The 19,875-nt window shown below is 43.6% G+C and overlaps 1 protein-coding gene across 2 annotated transcripts in view; it reads left to right on the top strand.

Moving 5' to 3' along the window:
* The window catches only part of ACYP2 (acylphosphatase 2), a 139,380-nt gene extending 122,248 nt beyond the window's left edge, over positions 1 to 17,132 (top strand). For both annotated transcript variants that reach the window (XM_037895881.2, XM_037895878.2), the window contains one exon: positions 15,038 to 17,132. In XM_037895881.2, coding sequence (XP_037751809.1) covers positions 15,038 to 15,055 — 18 coding nt within the window. In that variant the 3' untranslated portion in view covers positions 15,056 to 17,132. The remainder of the gene's footprint in view (positions 1 to 15,037) is intronic.
* The last annotated feature ends 2,743 nt before the right edge of the window (positions 17,133 to 19,875 follow it).

The raw sequence follows: 19,875 nt of genomic DNA, 5'->3' as shown, positions 1-19,875 counted from the left end.
CACACCCACCCCGCCTAGGATGAGCCCATAGCTGCCCAAAAGGTCACTTTGGCTGCTGTGGGATCCCCAGTGTCTCTGTTATTGGGGCAGGAAGAATAAATTGTTATTACCCTGACTATGGGAACTGTGCTTGGAACTGTACTGGGCCTTTTGTTATGATGGAGGGACTCGCCATCAACTAAGCAGCACTTGCTAGGCAAGGGACATGGGTTCCAAAATTCTGTGAATAGAGAGAGGCTGGGGACAAGTATTAATACTTGGTGGCATGGGCCTCTTGGTAAGGGTCTTACATGGTAATTGTACTTTCTCCTCTCTCCACTGTGGAATATCAGAGCTAATTTTGATTCTATTAGGAGTCTAGTTACAGGCTGCTGAGTTCACTTTGGGCTAATGGTGCACCAGCACTGAGGCTCCCCTACTACAAGCTGAATTCACCTGAGAGCTGAAATCACTGAGCATTGTGTTAAGTAGTGGGGGAGCCTGTATATTGTGGAGCAGTTTGCAAGGAGTGCTGGAGTGCCTTGTGGACAGGCTGGTGGAGCAGTTCATAGGACGGCGGGAGCTGCTTGTGGGATGTGGAGCGGAGCAGTTCGTGGGACGGCGGGAACTGCTTGTGGGTCACAGAGCCGAGCCGAGTGAAGCAGTCCGTGGGGCGGCTGGCGGGGTGGAGTGGGGCGGAGCGAAGCAAAGGCCTATGGAGCTGTGGGGCGGTCAGCTTCAGATCATGTAAGGTGCCCCTTACCTCTCCCCCCCCCCGCCCATCTCCACCCAGGATGAGAGGTAAAGCTCTGCAGATAAACTTTCGAACTCTGGGGCTGCCCTGACCAGGGACAGAGACTTTTGGGCCACTGGACTTCTGGGACTTTGGCTGATTTGGGGTTGCTGGACTCAAGAACCAAAGGGAAAGGACATGCCCCAATTTTTGCTCATGGGTTGTGTTATGAATCCTCTTGGTGGTGTTTCCCCAACATAATGCCACATTGTTTCTCTCTGTTATTAAAAGGCTTTTTGCTACACTCAGACTATGTGCTTGCGAGAGGGGAAGTATTGCCTCTTGGAGGCGCCCAGCGGGGGTGGTATATATTTGTCCCAGGTCACTGGGTGGGGGCTCGAGCCGGTTTGCATTGTGTTATTGGAATGGATCCTTTAGATATTGAACCCGGCCCTTGTTGCTGCCAGCTCTGACGGGCAGAAGGGTTACACAGGCATGGGTGGCAGGTGGAGTCCCCCTTCAGGCAGGTGGAGTCCCCAGATCTGCCCCTTCTGCCTGCACCTACCCGGGCCAGAGCCCCGAGCACTCCCCCCCAGCAAGAGGAGACCCGAGTGCCCCCGCCCCCTCCACCTGACTGAAGGAGCCCTTGGCCAGACGCAGCCACGCTGCGCCTCCCTTCTCCACCCCTCCCTAGAACTCAAGCTGCTCAGGAAAAGCTGCAGCATGACAGCCTCTCTCCCCGAAGAAGAACCTGAGCTTTTGATATGCCCCATGCAGGTTCCGGGGCAGCTGAGCAGGCAGTATGTGTTACTCAGCTTCCTGGGTTCATCAGCCGTCTCTCTGGAGTCCAGGTTGATTACTGATGAACTCAGGAAGCTGAATAGCACATACTGCCTCCTCAGCTGCCCCAGAACCTGCATGAAGCATAATAAAACAAAAACATCCCCCACCAAACCTGCAACCGGGTGTCCGGCGGCAAGGGCCAGGGGAGGCAGAACCTCTCCTGGCCTATTATACCCACTGCCCATGCTTGCAGGCAAGAATTGTGTTTAAAAACCTGGTCCTCTCTGACCTAGTTTGAATTGTACTATAGATGGGGTCAACATCTCTAGCATGTTAATTTTACCAAAAGCTGTTCTGCAGATATTTTTGTAAATGTTAATACTCAATTTATGTGATGGTCTCATAACACCTTCTGGTCCTGCCTTATTCTCTGTGTGTGTGCGCGCACATGCACACATAATGTTCATATTAAAAAAAAAGCAAGCTTATCATAGTGTTGCTAACTGTCCCTGTTTTATTGTGAGAGTCCCCCAAATTTTTTCTTTTAAACCCAAGTTCCTGGAGACTATTGATGAAAGGAGAATGTCCACTCTCATTTAAAATAAAAGTAAGTTTCTAGCCCTCATGAGTGTGGAGAAAAGCCTGCAAACATGAACCAAGTGCATCCTAAAGACTCGGAAACCAGAAAGCAAAGAAAAAGAACCCCACATTTATTATTTGTAAAGTCTCATTATTTAAAACCAATCTCATGACGTGGGGGTCTGAGTCATGAATTTTGAAAGCTTGAGGTTGACAATAGTGTTTTCTATTAAGACAACACTATAGGAATACTTAAATGTTTGAAACGTTGGTTTACTCTCTCACTCACTTAAAAATACAATCTTCAAAATGCAATCTCAAATATTCTATCCTTGCTAATTGAAAACAATAAAGTTTAACAGCTCAATGTTCCCTTTTTCAGATTCTATTTCTCATTCTATATAAAGTGCATATCTACCTCTTGTTACACTGTTGTGCTAGTAAACAACACTGTAGTTAACATGCATGGGCAGCAGGTACAATAGACCAAGGAAGGCTAAGCCGTGGACCCACCGCCAGACACCTGGGCTGCTGTGGCCCTGCCCCTTTCCCGAGGCCCCAACTGCCTGCTGCTGTTGCCTGCCCACCATTGCTCGCTGGGTCCCTCCTCCCCGGGGGGTGGGGGAGTGAGGAGGGAACGCGGTGAGCCAGCGGTGGATGGGAGAGTCTGGCAGGGGAGTGAGGTGGCTCGGTTCAGCCAGTCTCAGGGGAGCCGGCTGCTCAGGGTGGTGGTGGTGGTGGTGGTGGCTTGGCTCGGTGTGGCTGGGACCGGACTGGTGCTTGGGGGCAAGGGGAGGGGCACCTGTCGTGGCTGGAGTAGGGAGGTCGGGGCTCCTCCAGTCGCCGGAGGGTCTTCAGGGGTCTTCCTGTTATGGGGGGGGGGCACGGTTTGGGGCTATGGTATGCGGGGGGCAGGGCCTCAGGCAAAAGGGACGTGGTGAGCTAGCTAGCCTACCCAAGGTGGGGGTTCACCCGCCACCCATGTTAACATGAAAGAGGCAATCATACCTAGGTAGCCCTTTCTAAAGCCTGGAGTCCCCAACCCTTTGTGCTTAGATCACCTTCAAAACCTGGTTCCATTTCATTTAACTGGGGTGACCATATTTTCATTCTGAATATGGGACACCTAGTAAAATTACTCATATTCAAGTGAATTCAATGGCAATCCATCAGAACTATGCAGTAAAAACGTTCAAATTAACGTTCAAAAAACGTTCGTTCAAATTAACATCAGGTTGACTGAGAAAGAAATACTGAGTAGGTGGATTCTTTTTATTTACCTTCTTATCTTTAAGGTTCACATGGAGAGAGGTCACACACACATACTCCCATACACCTCTCTCACATGGGGAGTGGTGATCGACTGACCCGACCCTCCCTGCCGGGTGCTCTCAGCCCTTCATGCCTGGCTGGGCCACCGGTCCAGACTTGCCTCTCCTGGTACCTAGCACCGCATCTTTCCGAGGCAACACGTGGCGAGGGGGGGCCATGCAGGGTCACATGCCCTCCCTCCCCAGATTTCCTTCAGGGTTCACACCAGAATGTGGCCAGCAGCAGCCTTTCGGCACTGTGTGGGAGGGAAGGGATGGGAGCTGCTTCCAGCCAAAGGGGCGGAGGGGCGGGGGAATGACCTGGCCCATGTCTTTGCAGAGCTCATCTCTTCTCCCCCCACCCCCATGGCTGGAAGCAGCTTTTTCCTTCCTGCCCGCACAGTGTTGAAAGGCAGCTAACACCTCCAGGCTGCTGCTGGCCACCAACATAACCCAGCCGCCTCCTGTCCCCCAACTACAGTGCAGGCAGGAAGGGGTTAAGCCCTAAGGATGCATTGTGCACTAGGGCCCAGGGAACCTGACTGCAGGGGCTTCAGTGAACCCGGCCAGAGAGGTGGCTCAGCAGGGGAGGGTGCCTAGAGGACAGGACAGAGCAACCCCACGCTTCCTGGGGGCAGGACCCAGGGTGGGGCATGAGGTGAAGAGGGTGCTAAGTCCCTCCCTCGGGGGCTGCAGTGAAGGGCGCAAACAGGCTGGAAATTGCTTCCCCACCACCACTCCAGAGCTTAGCTGAGGGGTGGAGAGGCTTCCCCGTGCCAGTGCTGTGGGGGGCTTTGGCATATGCAGGGCTCGGCTCCTCCTGGCCAGCGCCCCGAGCCAGAGTGTCTTGGGCTTTCTGGGGCACCGGCCCAGCCTGAGGCAGTGGGGGAAGGGAGGAGCCTGCCAGCCAGGCTGCTGGTGAGCTCAGCGCTCCAATCAGGAGCTGGTTCTCTGCACAGTGCTGGGAATGGGATGCATCCTGCCAGGGGGGATATGGAGGAGCAGCGGGGCTGGGGGGTGAAGGGGCAAAGCAGGGAGAGGACAGCAAGAGGAGGAGCACATAAAGGGCAGCAGAGGCGACATGTAGCCAGCCGCCACCTGGCGCCTGCCCGCACTCACCAGCCACCGCAGCTTGCACTGTGCAGCTGGTGCCAGCCGGAAATGGGACGGGGGGTGGGGCCCTGGTGGCCGAGAGCTGGCATGCAGCAGGGGCTGCACTCATGGACCAGCAGGGGGAGCTGCCAGCCCTGCGTGCTGCAACTTCACCCCACCATCAGCCTTGCACACCCACCCCCATCATCGGCCACTGGACCGCCCCCCACTCGCCGCTGGTGGGTGGGTGCCTGGCGAGCCGTGATCCAGCCAGCAACAGGAACCGCCAGTACTGATGGTGGGGGAGGGGGAGAGACAAATATGGTTAAATACTGTAAATATTGTAAAAATCAGTCTGGATATGGAAATGCCTTCATGCTTGTTTCATCATGGGACAGATGCACTATGTATATAGCTGAAATTTTACCTGCCCACAACCTCTCCCGCATTTGATAGATTCATTTTCTTTTTAATTGTAAGTGACCATAGGATTCCTGAAAGATGCTAGGCTGCAAGCCCTGGAGAAGCCCTTTGTCCCTGGAGCAAGTACAAAACATGCAGCTGAAATGTAAATGTTCCCCCCTCCTGCGGTGTTCATTGATCACTCAGTGTTTAAAGTGCTTGCAAGAGCTTTGCTTTATTCTATGTCTGGTTCCAACTGGCTGTGCATGACACTAAGAGGTTCATAGCATCATGGGCGCTGACTTCCTCTCTGCCCTGTGGGTGCTTGACCCCACCCCCTGGTCCCGCCCCTACCCGGCCTCTGGCCCCACCCCGGCACCATCCTCGCCCCACCCCCATTCCACCCCTTCCCCAAAGTCCCCACCCCACCCTGCCTTTTCTCACCCCAGCCCCGCCCCCTTCCTGCCCCCATTCCAATGCCTTTCCTCCAAGTCCCTGCCCCTGCCCTGCCTCTTCTCCATCTCCTCCCCTGAGCGTGCTGTGTTCCCACTCCTCCCCCTCCCTCCTGGAAAGTCCTAAGCTCCTCCAAACAGCTGTTAGGTGGTGTGGGGGCAGGAAGCGCTGGGAGGGAGGGAGAGGAGCAGGGACGTGGCGCGCTGTTGGGGGAAGGAGGTGAGGAGAGAGGAGCTTGGCTACTGGTAGGTGCGGAGCACCCGCTAATTTGTCCCCACGGAGTCAGTGCCTATGCATAGCATGCTGCCCAGACTCTGTGTCTGGGATACACAGCCCTTGCAGGCAGTCCCCAATATCACAACTCCTACCACTCCATAAGCATGTTTCAAACCATTTCCAGAAGACCACCTAAAGGCATAAGAGGGAAGTTTGACCTCCATACTGTATGCCTCTGAGTCCGCCAGTAGTGTTCTTTTTTGTTATGTGGACACTACCAACTCCTCTCACATGGGCCATGGATCAGCCATGAGCCCTTACTGGTCTAGCCTGGACTTGAACCAGAGACTTAGATATAAAAGGCTACATAACCCATTGCCATACCTTGGAGATATTGCCTTTGGATCAGTGTTCTAGTACAAACTGAGTTCTAACAACACACTAATAACATACATCAATTCCATTATCTTATTGCAAATCATGATTTTGTGCATTAACCACATGCCAGGGACAGATGTCTAAAGTTTCACTCCACCGCTATCTTGAAAATTTGTCTATTGTCTGCAAACTTTGCGCCTTCACTGTTCATCGTAACAATATAAGAACGGCCATACTGTATCAGACCAAAGGTCCATCTAGCCCCGTATCCTGTTTTCCAACAGTGGCCAATATCAGGTGCCCCAGAGGGAATGAACAGAACAGGTAATCATCAGGTGATCCATCCCTTGTTGCCCATTCCCAGCTTCTGGTAAACAGAGACTAGGGGCACTATCCCTGTCCATCCTGGCTAATAGCCATTGATGGACCTATCCTCCATGAATTTATCTAGTTCTTTTTTGAACCCCGTTATAGTCTTGGCCTTCACAACATCCTCTGACAAAGAGTGACGGTGCGTTGTGTGAAGAGATACTTCCTTTTGTTTGTTTTAAACTGCTGCCTATTCATTTCATTTGGTGATGCCCTAGTTCTTGTGTTCTGAGAAAGAGTAAATAACACTTCCTTATTTATTTTCTCCAAACCCGTCATGATTTTATAGACCTCCATCATATCCCCCCTTAGTCATCTCTTTTCCAAGCTGAAAATTCCCAATCTTATTAATCTCTCCTTGTACTCCTTGAAGTCTTTAAACTACAATTTGAGGTCTTCAATGGCTCAGACATAGGTGAGAGGTTTTTCGCAGGAGTGGGTGGGTGAGATTCTGTGGCCTGCGTTGTGCAGGAGGTCAGACTAGATGATCATAATGGTCCCTTCTGACCTCAGTATCTATGAAAATGTACGAAAGCTCTTCCATACCCCTAATAATTTGTGTTGCCCTTTTCTGAACCTTTTCCAATTCCAATATATCTTTTTTGAGAAGAGGCGACCACATTTGCATGCAGTATTCAAGATGTGGGTGTACCACTGATTTATATAGAGGCAATATGATATTTTCTACCTTATTATCTATCTCTTTCTTAATGATTCCCAACATTGTTAGCTTTTTGACTGCCGCTGCACATTGAGTGGATGTTTTCAGATTACGATCAACAATGACTCCAAGATCTCTTTCTTGAGTGGTAACAGCTAATTTAGAAAAAAAAAAACCCACCACCATTTTATATGTATAGTTGGGATTATGTTTTCCAATGTGCATTACTTTGCATTTATCAACATTGAATTTCATCTGCTATTTTGTTGCCTAGTCACCCAGTTTTGTGAGATCCCTTTGTAGCTCTTCGCAGTCTATCATGGACTTAACTATCTTGAGTAACTTTGTATCATATGCTAATTTTGCCACCTCACCGTTTACCCCTTTTTCCAGATCATTTATGAATATGTTGAATAGGACTGGTCCCAGAACAGACCCTTGTGAAACACTACTATTTACCTCTCTCCATTCTGAAAACTGACCATTTATTTCTACCATTCATTTCCTATCTTTTAACCAGTTACCAATCCATGAGAGGACCTTCCCTCTTATCCCAGGACAGCTTACTTTCCTTAAGAGCCTTTGGTGAGGGACCTTTCAAAGACTTTCTGAAAATCTTAAATACACTATATCCAATGGATCCCCCTTGTCCACATGCTTGTTGACGCCCTCAAAGAATTCTAGTAGATTGGTGAGGCACGATTTCCCTTTACAAAAATCGTGTTGACTCTTCCTCAACAAATTACGTTCATCTATGGGTCTGACAATTTTGTTCCTTACTATAGTTTCAACCTGTTTGCCCGGTACTGAAGTCAGGCTTACCGGCCTGTAATTGCCAGGGTCACCTCTGGAGCCCTTTTTAAAAATAGGCATCACATTAGCTATCCTCCAGTCATTTGCTACAGAAGCGGATTTAAATGATAGGTTACAAATTACAGTTATTAGTTCTGCAATTTCACATTTGAGTTCCTTCAGAACTCTTGATGAATAGTATCTGGGTCCCGGTGACTTATTACTGTTTAGTTTATCAATTTGTTCCAAAATCTCCTCTAATGACACCTCAATCTGGGACAGTTCCTCAGATTTGTCACCTAAAAAGAATGGCTCCAGTTTGGGAATCTCCCTCACATCCTTAGCCATGAAGACTGATACAAAAAATTCATTTAGTTTCTCCGCAATGACCTTATTATCCTTAGTGTTCCCATGGGCGGTGGGTATCAGAGGCTGGGGAAGGCTGTGCCCGGCAGGGGCGCAGAAGGGGCAGAGTCTAGGGCAGAAGGGGTGGGGCTGAGGGCTAGCCTCCCCCAGCCGGCGATTCACGCACCGCCCATAAGTGCTCCTTTAGCATCTCAATTAGCCAGAGGCCCCACTGGTTGTTTTGCAGGCTTCCTGCTTCTGGTGTACTTAAACAGAAATTTGCTATTATTTTTGGTCTTTGGCTAGCTGTTCTTCAAATTCTTTTTTGGCCTTCCTCATATTTTTGCACTTCACTTGCCAGAGTTTATGCTCCTTTCTATTTTCCTCACTAGGATTTAACTGCCATCCTCTTTTCCAGTTCATTAATGAATACGTTGGATAGCACAGGCCCCAGTACAGAACCCCAGCGTTCTCCTATCTCCATTGTGAAAGCTGATCATTTATTGCTAATCTTTGTTTCCTATGTTTCAACCACTTACTGATCCATGAGAGGACCTTCCCTGTTATCCCATGGCTACTTAGTTTGTTTAAGAGTCTGTGATGATGGACCTTGTCAAAGGCTTTCTGAAAATCCAAGTACCAGTCAATACAGTGATCACCCTTATCCACATGCTTGCTGACTCCCTCAAAAAATTTGAATAAATTAATGAGGTATGACTTCTCATTATAAAAACTGTGTTGAGTCTTCCCCCATCAAATCATGATTATCTGTATTTCTGTTCTTTACTATAATTTCAACCAATGTCTCCAGTACTGAAGTTAGGCTCACTGGCTTGTAACTGCCAGGATCTCTTCTGGAGCCATTTTGAAAAATTGGCATTACATTAACTACCTTCTAAAGTCATCTGGTACAGATGCTGATTTCAGTGATAGATTACATATTACCAATAAGAATGAGGAGTACTTGTGGCACCTTAGAGACTAACAAATTTATATGGGCATAATCTTTCGTGGGCTAAAACCCACTTCATCGGATGCATGCAGTGGAAAATACAGTAGGAAGATATATATACATACACACACACAGAACATGAAAAAATGGGTGTTGCCATACCAATAATAACAAGACTAATCAATTAAGGTGGGCTATTATCATACCACCTTAATTGATTAATCTCATTATAGTTGGTATGACAACACCCATTTTTTCATGTTCTCTGTGTGTGTATATATATATATCTTTCTACTGTATTTTCCACTGCATGCATCCGATGAAGTGGGTTTTAGCCCACGAAAGATTATGCCCATATAAATTTGTTAGTCTCTAAGGTGCCACAAGTACTCCTCGTTCTTTTTGCTGATACAGACTAACACGGCTACCACTCTGAAACATATTACCAATAGTAATTCTGCAATTTTATATTTGAGTTCCTTCAGAAGTCTTGGGTGAATACCATCAGGTCCTTGTGACTTATTACGGCTCAGTTTATCAATTTGTTCTAAAACCTCTTCTATTGCCATCAATTTGGGACATAATACATGGTATTTGTACATAAATTTCACAAAGATACTAATAACCAGTGTGACACTAGCTTTCATTTGAGGACTCATATGACGTTCTTTGGTGAACCAGAGAGTACATAACACAATCTGGATTTTCCTGTAACCCCCTTGGCAATGGTCATTAAGAGGTTTTGGGGTCATAATGTTCATAATTGGTGATCTTACTGGAATCCACTGAAGCTTTTGGTGACCACGTGATCACTGGCTATGTAGCAGTATTCCTTGGTAAACACATTTTAATTCATTGGTCTTCCATCCTATTAAATGTGACATGACCATATCAAGAAAGTTGCTAAAACCAAAGCAGTGTTGATGGAGATGGTTGGTGGCTTTAGCTATGAACAACCTCATTGTGAATCTTGTCCTGTCACTTAATATGGAGCAGCTGACAAAGACTATGAGAATTGTAAACACCAAGTGGCCACTCCTTAGCCTTCCTGTTTCACTGCCATACAATAAAGGTGGTGTAACCATGGCTCTATAGATCTGCAGCTTCATAGCAAGTTTGATGTTATAATTGCCACAGAGGCCACTGAAAGGGCTAAAGCATGGCAGCAGCTGCTGCTACACAAGTGTCCACGTCTTTCAGGTATCCTCCAGCACTCATCTTTGATGCTGCCCTAGTATTTGACAGTTGCCATCTGCTCACTATTCCATCTGGATAGGTTAATACTGAGCTGGTTGTAATCTGGAGTTGGAGACTGTGATAGTAATAACCAGGGACTTAGTTTTATCTGCATTAATAACCAGATCCATGTGCGCTGCTTCTTGCCCAATCAGACTGGCCATGAGCTCCAGCAATTCACCAAACTATACAATATACATGTTATCAATTCTCTTTCCATTTTTAAAGTCCCTTTGAAAATATTCCCCCCCCCCACACCTTATTCTATTATTCTTGCTACACATTTGCATTATTGTGTGTCTTTCTACAAAGCACTTTGATACTAGTCAAAACTGTTTTACAGATGAATACATGATATTATACTATGTATTATAGTTACATATAAAGGGTTTGAAGGAGGTCTTAAAAAAATAAAATCAAAGATTCTGTATACTTCATATGTCTGACAATTGTAGGGATTCCCAGGGTCTGTTCCCTAGATTTTTGTGAATATTAATTAAAGCTAGGTGGCATGGCAAAGAGCTGAAAGAACAAATGGTTATTTTTAAAAAAATAACTAACAATACCACTGGATTTTTAAATGAAGCATAGCAGATAGGAAGGTCCTACAGAGTCCTCCTCTGGACACCAAAACCTATGCATTATAAGCACTGGTTCAAAGTAAATTTTTCAAGGTTTATGCAGGGTGGCAGTGTGAAGAAGTTGTGACCACACTGGAGTCACACAACTAACAACCCACATAGCTCCTTGGGAACAATCTCTTTTGGGTCTAAATCTGTGTAAACATTTAGTAGAGATTGGATATTAATTTGATCTACAATAAACAGTTATAGACCAAATCAAAGCTTGTGTCCTCACAGACAGTTCCTTCTGAACACACATACTCCTCCCTAGTTCTGTGTGGTATTTTGTAAGGGACCTTTCCCTTTCCACTTAGCCTCACTTGAGCCTTCCTATAAGGGTGTTTCTATCTTGGATGCATGCTTCACTAACCCACCAAGTGCATTCTTACAGCTCCTAAAGTTATATCTCAAAACACTTGAGCTCTAGGCACATATTTGCTTTCATAACTAACCTTTAGAACTAGAGATTCCTAACTAACCAGGAATCTGTACACTAGCCCGCAAGGATAACGTTTAGTTGTCCAGGGCCAGGCCATTAATACAAGCTTTTATTTAACCATTTTAGTGGCAACACTGAATTGTTTCTGCAGCTGTAATACAAGCAATAGAAAACTCCTTTCTTGTTCCATACAGCCAGCAAAGGTCTCTGAGGCACTTTCAGATATTACATTGAATTGTCAGAAATTCAACATAAAAAGATCTCCTATCAGCACTTTTCCCAGGTTCTTGATAGGGCTATAATAAAACGTGGCCTATGTCCCAGGTGTATTTCATGCGTTGGTTCAAGGTCTAAAGCCTCCATGGATTTGTGGTTCTCGTGGTGGAGATATCAAGATAAGTCTCAGTCAGGGCCGGCTCCAGGCACCAGCGAAGGAAGCAGGTGCCTAGGGAGGCCCATAGAAAGGGGCGGCACTCCGTCCGTCATCGGGGCGGCACGTCCGCGTCTTCAGTGGCAATTCGGCGGTGGGCCCTGCAGTCCCTCTCTTCCTCTTCGGTGGCACTTCGGCAGCAGCTCAATGAGTCTTTTTGTTTTGTTTTGTTTTTTTCCTTCGCTGCTTGGGGCGGCAAAAAGGCTGGAGCTGGCCCTGGTCTCAGTGCAAGAATATTTTATTTGTGTAATGCTGAGTGTAACTTTCAGTAAAACTAATCAACAATTTAATTGCTTTAGCTCTTCAAATTCATATTGAATTGAATAAAATCTTATATTTTAACTGCTTTGTTAAGTGAACAATTACTTAATTAAGACAGTCTTAGTCATGAATAAAAATGTATGTAAAATGCATTCCTCTTTAGATGCAGTACACAGAAAATGAATTCTACTTTGTTATTGCATTTGCTTTAGTAGATTGTAGTATGATCTAGAATCTTGAGAAATTATTTGATCTTTGTAGAGCCATTCTAGTAGTAAAACCCAACACGATTATTAAATCTCACATCAGTTATTTGCATTATTTTCATATCTGTAAGTTCCTAAAAAATAGTCAATCACCTATCTTTATATCCTGTTAGTGCACACACAGGATGTACTGTATTTTGTGGAGCAGAGGTATTCATTTTTAGACAAAAAGCACAATACTATACAATGTGTAGCCTGAAGCTTTGGCTAAAGCCAGCTTATACTTTACAAGAGTTTGCTGTAACTGGTACTGTGACGGGTTCCCCCCTGGATGGGTGCCACCTGGAACTGGGGTACCACTGAGCCCTGTGACCCACCAGCCTGGGCTCCCTCTCACACTGTGCTGCTGTGACAAGCTGCAGACCCACTCCCGGTCCTACACTTCCACCAGCATTCACACAGGCAGGGACACACCCAGCTGCAGTTACATGCAGGCTCTCTGACCAGACACTGCATGAACCAACAATAGAGAGGCTACAGCCAAGATAACCCAGGTACGCAGCCCCCCACTGGAGTATAAACCCCAAAATTATACCATCTTGCACTGCACAGGGAACTGCACAGCATGAGCTCATAGAGTTCATCCCTCCCTCAATGTGGAGAAGAAATGCAACAGGCCCCTGAGCTAAGACTCCCAAGCACTTCACTCCAAATTTACTGGCTTAGATTAAAGCATAAAATAAATTTATTAATTCCAAAAAGATAGATTTTAATTGATTATAAGTGATATCAAACAGATCAAAGCAGATTACCTAGCAAATAAACAAAAAATGCAGACTAAACTTAACATACTAGATAGATTGGATATGAATTAGCAGTTTCTCACCCTGACTGCTGGGGTACAAGCAGGCTTGCAGATTCTTAAGGAACAAGCTGTACTTGCTTTACAGCTTGGAATCCTCAGGTTTTTCATATGCAAGCTAGAGATCCCTTCAGCCGGGGTCCAGCACTTCCCCAGTTCAGTCTTTATTCCTCAGGTATTTCCAGGAGTCTTCTTGTGGGGGAGTGAAGAGCAAAAGATGATGTCACTCCCTGCCTCATATAGCTTTAGCATATGGCAGGAACCTTTTGTCCCAAACTCAGTTTATAGAAAAACACTGACACCCCAAAATGTCCGGAGTCATGTGGCCTGGTCACATGCCCTTGTGGAGTCATAGCAGCCATTACTTACAGGCTGTCTGGAGTACTCTCAGGAAGGCTTACCAGGTGGGGCATAAGCTTCTCCTAAGGCCTATTGTTTTCCCTAATGGCTCATTACCCTGAATAGGCCTTTCCCAACCAGCTAGCTAGACTGAAAACATCTTGCCTAGTGAGCATTACCCAACTGTAACTACATTTGAAATACAGATACATAGTCAATATTCATAACTTCAGATAGAAAAATGATACATGCATTCAAATAGGATAAAAATATTCAGTGAATAATAACTTTTCCAATGACATCTCATGTGATCGATTTTGCATAAAGTGCATCATAATTATGCTATAATCATATTATAAGAATATCATTATGAAGAATATGGCATGCAGTGTCAAAGTACCTCATGGCAAGGTAAAAAAAACCAACCAACCAAACAAATAAAAATACTTTAACAAATTTTATTCTCTCAAATAAATAAGATAAATTAAACCCTTAGGAAGTTTAAGTGTTGACAAATCATTTCAGATCCATTTACTGTGAGTGATGCTGAGAAGGATGATAATTTAGAAAAACTTTTCTGCACCATATTTGTACAGTGTATTGTGAAAACAGAAATTTGGAAAGGTTTGCTCATTCTTATCTGGAACAAAGAATTAACTAAAGGCCAGATTCTGCCACTCTTACTCACGCTGAGTAGTACCTTACTCCAGGAGTAGTCCTATTAATTTCAGTGTCATTTGGAGGGAAAACAATGTGTTTATGTAATTAAAGACTGTTCATTACGCACATGCATGCAAGGGCAGAATTAATGTTGCACAGACAGCCTAAATTCTGGCATTTCCTAACTTTTTAATACTTGACTTTGCAACTCAATAATGTTCTCTTAATGTAGTTTGTATGCTGTTTGATTTAAGGTTTCTCTGACCCACTCAAACATTCCAGGGTATTATAATCCTTTCTTGTTACTGTTTTTTTTAATTGTATATAGTCCTCGGGTGCTTGCAATGAGTACTCTATTAACTTTGTAAACACATACTATTATAATGAATGACATAATTAAAATAGGTAAAACTGAGTACTCATTTTAATAAGAAAAGGAGTACTTGTGGCACCTTAGAGACTAACAAATTTATTTGAGCATAAGCTTTTGTGAGCTACAGCTCACTTCAGCTTATGCTCAAATAAATTTGTTAGTCTCTAAGGTGCCACAAGTCCTCGTTTTCTTTTTCCGGATACAGACTAACACGGCTGCTACTCTGAAACCTGTCATTTTAATAATACACCCTTAAGGAGCCTACTTCAGCTGAAATTTTGTTCAGAGTCTAGATTTAATTGTATGTAATATTCTACAATGTGTTTTGAAACACTGACAATTTTATTTACTATTTAAATAGTTTTATCTTACTTGTAAAGAGAAAAGGGGAAAAACAGCTGAGGGAGATAACAACATATTTGGAAACCATTTATCAGGACTAATTTCCGCATTGAAAAGCTGAACTTCATAAGCCTTTTAAATAGAAAGCACAACAGAAGAGCAAATGCCACTCGTGCAGTTCATTTTATTCTAACATACTTTTATTTTTATTTTGTTTTTCAGGAAGGCCTGGCTGAGTAAAGTTGGAAGTCCCAGTTCTCGCATAGACCGAACCAACTTTTTTAATGAGAAGGAGATCTCCAGGCTTGATTTCTCAGGATTTAGCACGAGATACTAATGGAGGAAGAAATCTTTAAGCACAAAATTATAATGCTTCAGCTGCATAGTAATTTCTGTGCCTCCGTGAAATAGCATGACAGCACTTTTTTTATGTCTGCTTCTTACTAAAGTATAAAAATACCCCTTTTACATAATGTAGGGCTGTCAGTTACTGTATCAGAAATTTCACAATGTGAATCTTTACCAACATTGCCAATCTGTATAGAATTTACTTAGAAGGAAGTATAAAAAAATCAATAAAAATATACAAAATCAGAAAATTCTAGTGCACAGTGAAATTTGTAAGACATGATCATAAAGAACCTAGTCTTTGCCCAATATTTGATTTATATAGATTAAAAAACAAACAATTAAAAAACAACTTACATTTCACTGTGACATAATTAAAAATGTTTAACTACTTTAAGTAATCTTTAAACAGGATCACAGCAACATTCAGTAGTATATCCTATATGCTATGAATTGTAAACTTCTCTTGTATTATTTGTAATAATTAGTTAATGCTGTAGCAAGTGTTCTAAAATAAATGTATTTTGCCTTATAAAATGTACCCAGCCAAGTCTGATTAAAAACTTTCCATAATGATGTCTGGGTAGCTCAAGATAAGGGATTTAGAGATATATAGTCTTTCATAGATCTTTTGTCCAATCCCAGCCAGGATCAATGTTGACTAAGTTACTTCCATCTGATTTCTTCATGGTGACCTATATGATATGAGTTGATGGCTTTAGTCTCATAGCTAATGGCCAGGCATTTGCATCACAAAAATCACCACTAACTAGGGTTATCACTTAAGACCTGATCCTGCACAGACTTAACCAAGTATGTCATATTGAGCACCGGTAGTCCCACTGAAGTGAATGCTTAAAGTTAAGCACTTGGATAAGTCTTTTTTGATATTTAAGGCAAAGAGGCCAAGAAATACATCATTACAGAGGCTGAACTTCCTCAATCCTAGATATGGTCCTGCCAAATCAGGAGTAAAGCATACTGGCAGGCTTTGTGTGGAAACTTACACTGCCATCTCCACTGGCTGATCCATACATGTTCTAGAGATATATAGATACAGATAGGACTGACTAGTCCTGATGGCATTGATACACCACCATCCTCAAGCATTAAATTCATTTTTTAAATTTCATAACACAGCATATTTGAGATTGGCTATCACGTGAACCACAAGATGTATATAGAACTTTGTATTTCTGCTGACAACCAGATTTATTTTCACTGGGTCTTTTGTACATAAGTCTCTGAAGATTTCATTCTCGTATTACAAGAGTTATTTATAGATTATTATTGTTCAAACTACACACGGCTTTTGTAATTATCCACAAGCACTCTTTGTTGAAGTCATAATGAATAATCCTTGTTCAATTCAAACTGTAAATGGCAAAGACCAAGTGTAATATCAGTTCAACAGCTGAAACATCCTCTGTCTGATGAGTATATCTTGCATTTCCAAGGCCTAAAAGATTTACAACTTCTATGACAATACCTATTACACTGATACACCACACAGGCCAAAGCATTTTCAGCTGGATTGCTTTATTATTGTGTTAAGTAAAGTTATGGAGAGAAAGGCAGAGAGCAGAAAGGACAGTAGATACACATGGAAATGAGCTATAGTTGAAATTAAGGTCCTGATCCTGCAATTGCATCTGTCAAGGCTGATTCCCCGCTCTGGCACTTCAAGTGCAGAAGTTGGGGGCCCGCAAGGACTCTAAAAATTAATTCTGGCCACTCCAGGCTTGTATTAAATTTCCAAGGTTACAGCTTTTCTCTGACCTTGGCTTGGTAGATGCTGACACCACCCGAGTACAAAACCCCTTTGACAGTCCAGGAGGGCACACTTAGGAATTCCTTCCTGTGGGGTACCCTCAAGTCCTTTCACACCCCCACCTCTGGGGAAGAGCTGAGAAGAAAAACAAAGGAAATAAGCTGTTGCCACCAGCTAATTAAACAACATGTATATAAACCTCTTAGGACACAAAAATCCAATTCTGTTCTTAAAAAAGGTAAATTTTATTAAAAAAACAAAAGAAAGAAAATAGGGGAACTTAGGCTATTGCTAGATTTAAAAAAAGCAAATACAAGAATTAAGCATTAAGAATAGTTTCTTGAGGTCCAGATTAAAGGTAACAAGCAAAACAAAAGAACCTGGGGTTAGCACACAGAAGTCCACAAGCCATAAAAAAATAAAAGGGGATAAACCTGATCGCACCTTCCTAGACATTTCCTGATCTACTTACATATCTGGGAAAAATTTATTTGAGCATAAGCTTTCATGAGCTACAGCTCACTTCATCGGATGCATTCAGTGGAAAATACAGTGAGGAGATTTATATACATAGAGAACATGAAACAATGGGTGTTACCATACACTGTAATGAGAGTGATCACTTAAGGTGAGCTATTACCAGCAGGAGCGGGGGGGAAACCTCTTGTAGTGATAATCAAGGTGGGCCATTTCCAGCAGTTGACAAGAACGTCTGAGGAACAGTGAGGGGTGGGGGAATAAACATGGGGAAATAGTTTTACTTTGTGTAATGACCCATCCACTCCCAGTCTTTATTCAAGCCTAAGTTAATTGTATCCAGTTTGCAAATTAATTCCAATTCAGCAGTCTCTCGTTGGAGTCTGTTTTTGAAGTTTTTTTTTTTTGAAGAATTGCAACTTTTAGGTCTTACTAAAGTATAAAAATACTTTATCGAGTGACCAAACAGATTGAAGTGTTCTCCGACTGGTTTTTGAATGTTATAATTCTTGACGTCTGATTTGTGTCCATTTATTCTTTTACATAGAGACTGTTCAGTTTGGCCAATGTACATGGCAGAGGGGCATTGCTGGCACATGATGGCATATATCACATTGGTAGATGTGCAGGTGAACGAGCCTCTGATAGCGTGGCTGATGTGATTAGGTCCTACGATGGTGTCCCCTGAATAGATATGTGGACACAGTTAGCAACAGGCTTTGTTGCAAGGATAGGTTCCTGGGTTAGTGGTTCTGTTGTGTGGTTTCTGGTGAGTATTTGCTTCAGGTTGGGGGGCTGTCTGTAGGCAAGGACTGGCCTGTCTCCCAAGATCTGTGAGAGCGATGGGTCATCCTTCAGGATAGGTTGTAGATCCTTGATGATGCGTTGGAGAAGTTTTAGTTGGGGGCTGAAGGTGATGGCTAGTGACGTTCTGTTATTTTCTTTGTTGGGCCTGTCCTGTAGTAGGTGACTTCTGGGTACTCTTCTGGCTCTGTCAATCTGTTTCTTCACTTCAGCCGGTGGGTATTGTAGTTGTAAGCGTGCTTGATAGAAATCTTGTAGGTGTTTGTCTCTGTCTGAGGGGTTGGAGCAAATGTGGTTGTATCTTAGAGCTTGGCTGTAGACAATGGATCATGTGGTGTGGTCTGGATGAAAGCTGGAGGCATGTAGGTAGGCATAGCGGTATTGCCCCATGTTTATTCCCGCCCCGCCCCCCCCCAACCCCCCGCTGTTTCTCAGACGTTCTTGTCAACTGCGGGAAATGGCCCACCTTGATTGTTACTACAAAAGGTTTCCCCCCCCTCCCCCCGCTCTTCTGCTGGTAATAGCTCACCTTACCTGATCACTCTTCTTACAGTGTGTATGGTAACACCCATTGTTTCATGTTCTCTGTGTATATAAAGCTCCCCACTGTATTTTCCACTGAATGCATCCGATGAAGTAAGCTGTAGCTCACGAAAGCTTACGCTCAAATAAATTTGTTAGTCTCTAAGGTGCCACAAGTCCTCCTTTTCTTTTTAGATTAGATTAGGTTAGATTGGATACATAGAGTTCAAGAGCCTACCCCAGTTTTCCTCGCTATTCCATTCACTCGTATAAAAAAATTATAAGGCTTGATTTTTAGAGCTTCGGAGCACCCAAAAACTCCATCACTGGGCCATGGGTTCTCAGCAGCTCTGAAAATCCAGAAAGTAGATATTGGCTGAGTACATATAACTTAAAAAAATCTCCATACCCTGAAAACTGGTACTATTTAAATGGTGTTAGAACTGTTTTAAAGTCTGTCCTCCCTACTTATAAGTTACAGCAAAGTTCTCTTCAAAGTGTTAATTTTCTTCACATAATTCTGTCTCTAGTTCTATTTGTGTTCTTTCACAATGGGTTAATGTATGCACCATGAAACTCCAAGGACTAAAGTAAAAAATAAATTATGAGCCCTGTGTTAATGAAAATGGGAGCATCCTGCTAAATAGCCAACACACAGACACAAACATATGTATATGCAGAGAGATTTTTGTATGCACAATGTAGCTCAGGGAGTATTCTCATTACTAAAGTATAAACACTTGAAAAGAGAGGGTGCAAATGGAAATGCTGACCAGTCATGTTAGCCATAGATGTGCATATGGCACTATTAATACTTCCAATACAGAGATAATATTGATATACAGGATTAGGGAATAACAAACACCATTAAGCTGTGCACTCAAAATGAGAAAGCATTTTAGCAGATGGAAGATGGATTAATCTTCTATTATGCTGCTTATTGTCAGTCCTTACTGTGTACTATTATCAGAGGTAATATGAATATTATGTTACACCTAATCAGTCTTCAGCCATGTTACACAGAAAAGCATGATGGTATTCACTGGCATACTTTCTCTTACGTGACACCAATCTGTCACTTGTTATTTTCCTGATGTCCTTTGGAGCTGCCTTTCCCAGCATTCTTTATTCTTAGAAT

This window comes from Chelonia mydas, chromosome 3 (assembly GCF_015237465.2).
Source record: "Chelonia mydas isolate rCheMyd1 chromosome 3, rCheMyd1.pri.v2, whole genome shotgun sequence".
NCBI lineage: Eukaryota > Metazoa > Chordata > Testudines > Cheloniidae > Chelonia > Chelonia mydas.
The sequence above is the reverse complement of the archived record's forward strand: the minus strand, read 5'-3'. Positions and strand labels throughout refer to the sequence as shown.